Source organism: Macrobrachium nipponense, chromosome 34, assembly GCF_015104395.2.
Source record: "Macrobrachium nipponense isolate FS-2020 chromosome 34, ASM1510439v2, whole genome shotgun sequence".
Classification (NCBI taxonomy): domain Eukaryota; kingdom Metazoa; phylum Arthropoda; class Malacostraca; order Decapoda; family Palaemonidae; genus Macrobrachium; species Macrobrachium nipponense.
In genome coordinates, this window is record NC_061095.1 from 38,047,637 (window position 1) to 38,054,296 (window position 6,660).

The 6,660-nt window shown below is 34.5% G+C and overlaps 1 protein-coding gene across 1 annotated transcript in view; it reads left to right on the forward strand.

Annotated features, from left to right (window-relative positions):
• The window catches only part of LOC135208016 (uncharacterized), a 62,935-nt gene extending 56,791 nt beyond the window's left edge, over positions 1-6,144 (forward strand). The window contains exons 6-7 of the mRNA XM_064240120.1: positions 3,898-4,788; positions 5,750-6,144. Coding sequence (XP_064096190.1) covers positions 3,898-4,750 — 853 coding nt within the window. The 3' untranslated portion in view covers positions 4,751-4,788; positions 5,750-6,144. The remainder of the gene's footprint in view (positions 1-3,897; positions 4,789-5,749) is intronic.
• The last annotated feature ends 516 nt before the right edge of the window (positions 6,145-6,660 follow it).

The window sequence follows — 6,660 nt, forward strand, 5'->3', positions numbered from 1 at the left end:
GCTGCTATAAATTATACATGACAAATTCCAGTTTATTCTGTGATTATCGTTTTTTATCACTAAGTCATATTTCCCATGCCTACATGAACGTTTATGTTATTTTAATCTCTGGGGGAGTGATTTACCTGTAAAAAAAATATAGAAGTGGTTGCAGTCGAGGCAAGGGATTTTTTATACTCCTGTGTCTTTGGGGACTGGGCTTTTGATGGATTTTAATCAGGGATTTGGCTAAGGTATTAGGGTAGGTAAAATAAAAAGAGTTCGAGTTTCCTTGTGTCTGATTCAACGTCTGAATCCTGTCTGGGTGTGGGATTTTGATTTTATTGTTGGACGTTTCTCTGATCTTGTCTCGAGGGGGACAGTATAAAATTAAGCTAACTTTATGGATTGCTTTGTCAGTTATACGGTTAGGGTACCTTAAAATGAAAGCTGCTTACGAATTAGTTAAATTTCCATTTCCAGGAAATCCAGGGAACAAATTCGTGAGGCTCTCAGAAAAAATTGCGGGCTATGCCATTCTTGATAGAAATGTCATATTAAATAAGATGATAAATGAATTAAAGTAAAAATGGTGGCTTTTTGTATACGGAATTTTGTATTCTGCCGTGTCTCTAATTATTAACACCCAAAGCAAATGGATTTTGTTGTCTGATTCCGACTCAGTTTTAAATTTGATACTGGGTTCAAATGCATTTAATTTTGAAAGAAAATAGTTGAAATTGACCCACCAATACTATCCCACAATAGTAGGATCTCATCTTCATATCTAATCTATAGACTGTCTTTAGGTTTTATTGTATTTATTACTATAGTTTCAAAATAAACTGTGTATAGATTAGCTAATCGAATACCTACCCGAGTGAAAAGACGTTCTTCAATATATATCATTCATTAATCTATGAGATGATCATGTTAAAACTTCCTGTACTGGAAATACTATATGTGATTTATTCAATTTATGACATAAAATCTTCATGTGGCCAACTAGCCATTCAGAACTTTTATAATTGAAATTTCCGACACATGAGAGAATAAGGCTGAATGGAAGATTATCTTTGTGAGTTTTGGGAAGGCCATAAAAGTAAGATAGTTTTGGGTTAATGAATTTAAATTTCTCCAGTTGGTCAATGCTCGTTTTGTCTTTGCCATACAACCACGTGCAATGGACCTATTTTGTGTGTGCTCTTATCTACTGCTAAAGGGGTAAGCGAACTTAAATCACCTCCATGTAAGAAACATACATTGTCCCGCACGCAGGTACGTATGTTCGTAATACCCGACCATAAGACCAATCAAAACCGGATCAGATAGGTATCACTTACACATTCACTTTTCGATCTCCTGCACTGAACTTGCAAATCAAGGTGCTATCTTTTCACAGAGTCGAATTAGTCAACTATAATATTTAATGTACCTCCACAAAAGAGAAATACCTCCCCCGCATACCTAACACACACACACACACACACACACACACACACACACACACACACACACACACACACACACACACACACATATATATATATATATATATATATATATATATATATATATATATATATATATATATATATATATATATATATATATCTTGAGAAACACGAAGACACATAAGCGTTGATCTGGCATTTATTCTCCAAACGCTTCGTCATTATCTAAGTTACATCATCAATATATACAAAAAGCTAAAACAGTTAAATTTCTTTGAAATGTAAAATGATAAAACAAAAGTAAAGTAATATAAATTAAACGGCATTGGACATTGACACCAAATGCGTCAGATAATAGATAATTATCTATTAATAGATAATTTTCACTTTACAATGTAGAAATACTTAAAAGACAAAAAGACAGCAAAGCTTACTTATACAGATTATAGAGCTCATCCGAACTGTCACCGAACTAAAGGATGTAATACCTATCAAATGATGGCAACAATCAGGTAAGTGAGGGCACAGGGTAACAAGATACCAATAGCTGGAGACAAGTTAAAAATTAGATTGACAGAAGTTTTGACAATTAAGACATCAGCCATGTGGCAGAAAATATGGTCACAAAAGATGTTATATATATATATATATATATATATATATATATATATATATATATATATATATATATATATATATATATATACATATATATATATATATATATATATATATATATATATATATATATATATATATATATATATATATATATATATATATATATATATATATATATATATATAGTATAATATAAGATAATTCAAGACGAAAACAGCTACATGGCAGTAGACTGAATGTTCAGTCTAAATGCATAATGTTTTATTATTGGTGAATGTAATATTTTCAAAGTCTTTGTTTTCAATTTTAGTTTTACAGACATTAGAATGATTTTGTATATTAGACTGACCTGGGTTGGAGAATTTGTTCCCAGTATGGAAATTGATTCTTCTATGAGAATCGATTAGATAGCCTTTAGAAGACGTTTGGTGGAACCAGTCTAGGACTCCACTCTGCAATAGGGGCAAGAGTATTTGCATGCAATACAAGACATTATAAGAGGCGAAGATCTGTCTTTGTATTTACAAAGGGATCCAGTTGTTAGAGGGCTTATTCGGATTAAATTAACCTTTAGAGATCCATAAGGTTTTGACAAGACTTTTGTGATCTCATCCTTGAAAGATTATTACTGGGGATAAAAGGAAATCTACCATATAAATAAATTGTAGGTACATCAGATAATTTCTTTATGTAGTAGAATATCTTACGGAGCTGTAGTTTGATAGCATTAGATATAAAGTTATTAGGAAAGCAGTTGAACTTGAAGTACTTTAATCTAGGTTCCATAAACTATGGTATTAATATTAGCATTGGGTTTGAACTTATGAAAACTGAAGTTACAAAAATTAGTCCCTGCCCCTGTAAGGTATTAATACGCTCTCTGTCCTTTGTGAAAGACCAGCCTCTACATAGCTTTCAAAGGAAAATTTTATAATAGTATGTTGGTAATTGAGAATCTCAGGAACAACATAGCGTCGAAGAAGGCGAAGGTGTCGTCAACGAACCTGGTATACAATAATGGGAGACTGCATAAAGGGAACTCATCCAACTCGCACAAGTTGGATGATCGCCCTCTACCCATTTCCCCGTTGTTTGAGACCAGGTACTTTGCATACTTACATATACGTATATATATATATATATATATATATAGATATATACAATATATATATATATATATATATATATATATATATATATATATATATATATATATAGTATATCGATATCATATTATATATATATATTATATATATATATATATATATATATATATGTATATATAATATATAATATCTTGCGGTGGTGTAGTAGGTAAAAGCTTCACTGACGTTCCTGGATTTGGTTTAAAGGCTCCATGGGTTCGCGCGCCCGGTCCATGGCAAGTCTATTATCGATAAATAAAAAATTCCCTTAGGTTACGCATATATGAAAATATTTAATTCCGAGTAGAGCGAATTAGATATTAAAGGACATTGTAGCTCGATATATATATGTATATATATATATATATATATATATATATATATATATATATATATATATATATATATATATATATATATATGTATACACGCTGTCTAACATTGTTTTTTAACCAAATGTTCAGGTTCGAATCCTAGCTGAAATATATGCACTTATCAATACTAATTCCCTTTGAGTGCGAATTATTCAACCGGTTAGTGAATTTCCTATTAGACCAAAATTACCTCTAACTAGCTGTTAATAAAAGAAAGTCAGGTTGGCGTGAATAAGAATAAAATTGTGTTTGTATATATGTGTATTTGAGTGTGGAAATATAAACGTTCATTATTTTAAGTCCTTAACTTTTGCATTCTTCCAGGCTTGACTGCTGTACAGAAAATCGACTGAGCCCACCGCAAGGGATATTGCAGCCAGCCACCACCAGCAGCTACCCCAACAGCCAGCCCTTCGGTGCCCCTCATCAAACAAACGCCCCGATATCCCAGCCTTACACCACCTCTTCCCAGATCCCCACAGTAGTTCCCCCTGAGGCGTACACAACCGTCTCGCCGCAGCCGTTCGTCTCTCTATCGCAGTCGGCCGTGCAGTACACGGCCTCACCGGACTCCCAGAGAGCGGCGTCCGGAAATCCTTACCCCGATTCCTCCCAGTGCTACGTAGTCCCATCGCAGTCCTACGCCGCAGGACCCCAACCCTACCCCGACCCTTGTCTGACCTTCGCCTCACCGCCAGTACCTTACGCTCCTTCGCTCCCTCAGTGCCATCCGGCGAATGCTCAGTCTTACACGGTCCCTCTACAGATAGTCACATCAGGGGACATGGGTGGAGGTGGAGGTGGAGGAGGCGGATCTGGAGGAGGAGGGGTAGGGGGAGGAGGAGGAGGAGGGGAAGGGTCTCCGAGCGTGTGTCATTCCTCACCACGTTGCTCAGAATCGTCGGTGTCTCCTCCCACGGTGACCTTTCCGCCTGGGAATGAGCAGCACGTCAAACCCCAAATGCTCAATAAAGGTGCTCCTCCAACCGAACCCCTCAAGTCCATCCTGAAGAAGACCACTCCTTCGTCGTCCTCCTCCTCCCCCTCTGAGGCGACGGGAAAGGTGCAGCAAGGCAGACAGCACCAGCAGCAGGCGCAGCAACAGCATAAACAGCAGCAGCAGCTGCATCATCCTCAGTCGAAAAAACAGCAAATGAGTTGTCAGTGGAAGAGCTGATCTTTTACTGAGGATTATTCATAAAAAATCATTTTAAGGTAAGGGACCTCTGTCTTGCTTGAGTGATACCTGAACCCAGTCTAATGGCCGTGGGTGTAACGCACAATACGAGCGCGAAAGCAATTGTCAAGTGTTGAACAGAATAAGAGACCAGATGTGGACCTAAGTTTTCGAGGATTACATCTAATGAGTAATTTCACGACGACGACTCTTTATGTCGGTTATCAAAGGCTGACGCATCCTTATGGTAGTTGTGGCCTCTCACAATGGAGGCTTGCAATTGTTTGCAAGGTGCTAAAGTGAATAAGAGGCTGATATGAACTTACTTTCATTGACCACGAAAACTGGGACAGAATAATCATTTAAACAGTTTTTCTGAGAATGTGTACATATGTCAGCTCTGTGTCCTCGTTTCCTAAGGCAGTCAGAATAGGTTTTCATGGATATCGTTTACGTGATATTCGGCGTAATATTGTTGATCTGCTCAAAAGAATAGAGATCCGTAGTTCAGTAATTGTTCAGTATCTATATAAACACAACGATTGACATGATTATTGTGAGTTGGTTGGTAAGAGTCAAATAGCAATGGTATGGAACGTACTTTATAAATTCTGGTTAAAAAAACTTCAGCTACTTTTAAAGGTTCAGGTTTGGTGTATTCATTATTCAGTTGGAAATAACTTTTTTTGTTTCCATCATAACGAGACTTGTAAGTCAATTACTAATTATTTCATAAGTGCTTTGATAATTGCTAAAAATAATTTTAATTCTTGTAAATCATCTTGGAGTTACATAGTATAGAAGATGAAATAAACTTGCTGAGAGGAGAGCTAAGAAATCTTGCTTTATGTGACTGCTACTTTTAGTATAAGTTTCTGAAACTTTATGAAAAATTTCATTGTCCTGGTTGCAATATCTAAAAGGAGAGAGAGAGAGAGAGAGAGAGAGAGAGAGAGAGAGAGAGAGAGAGAGAGAATAATTCAAATTCTGTATTTCCAGCCGGCTGTTTTTTACAGCTTCGACGCCTAACTTCTCTGAAAAAGGAAAGGGGAAGAGAGAGAGAGACAGAGAGAAAATCAAAGAGGCCGGGGCAGGGATCAGGCCCATTCCGAACTTGATGTTCTTCTGGACAATCGCGAGAACACTCCAGTGGCTCCAGCTATCGACCTCCTCTGCTGCGTCAGTTCGCCAGTGATTCAAGGTCCCGTAAAGCGGCTATATTAGTCGAAAATGTTTCAATGGTCGGGCCAACCGTGCTACTCCTGTTTCTGTGGAACTGGTAACAATCGAAAAAATAATTTATGGTGTAACGATGGACTTGTTTCAAGTTTTCAGTGGAGTTCTATTATATCATGTGTGATTGCATGTATGGATACTTCTGTATGTTTTCAACTCTGTGAGTTTATATATATATATATATATATATAATATATATATAATATATATTGATATATATATAATATATGTGTATAGTCTTAGAATCATTCAGTTAAATGGACATGTAATCGCTCGTCATTTCGAAAAGATTTTATGTTGCAGTTGATGAAGTGTCATTGATATGAATTTATTATATATGTAATTATATAATTAATAATGATATATATATATATAGATATATATATAATATATATATATGTATATTATATATATATATATATATACATATTATATATATATATATTAATTATATTATATATATATAATATTATATATATATATAATTTATATAATAATTTATATATATATATTATATTTATATATAATCCAATTTAGTATATGTATATATATATATACCATATATATATATATATATATATATAATATCTATATATATAATATATATATATATATATATATATATATATATATATATATATATATATATATATATATACATATTTAGTGGAACT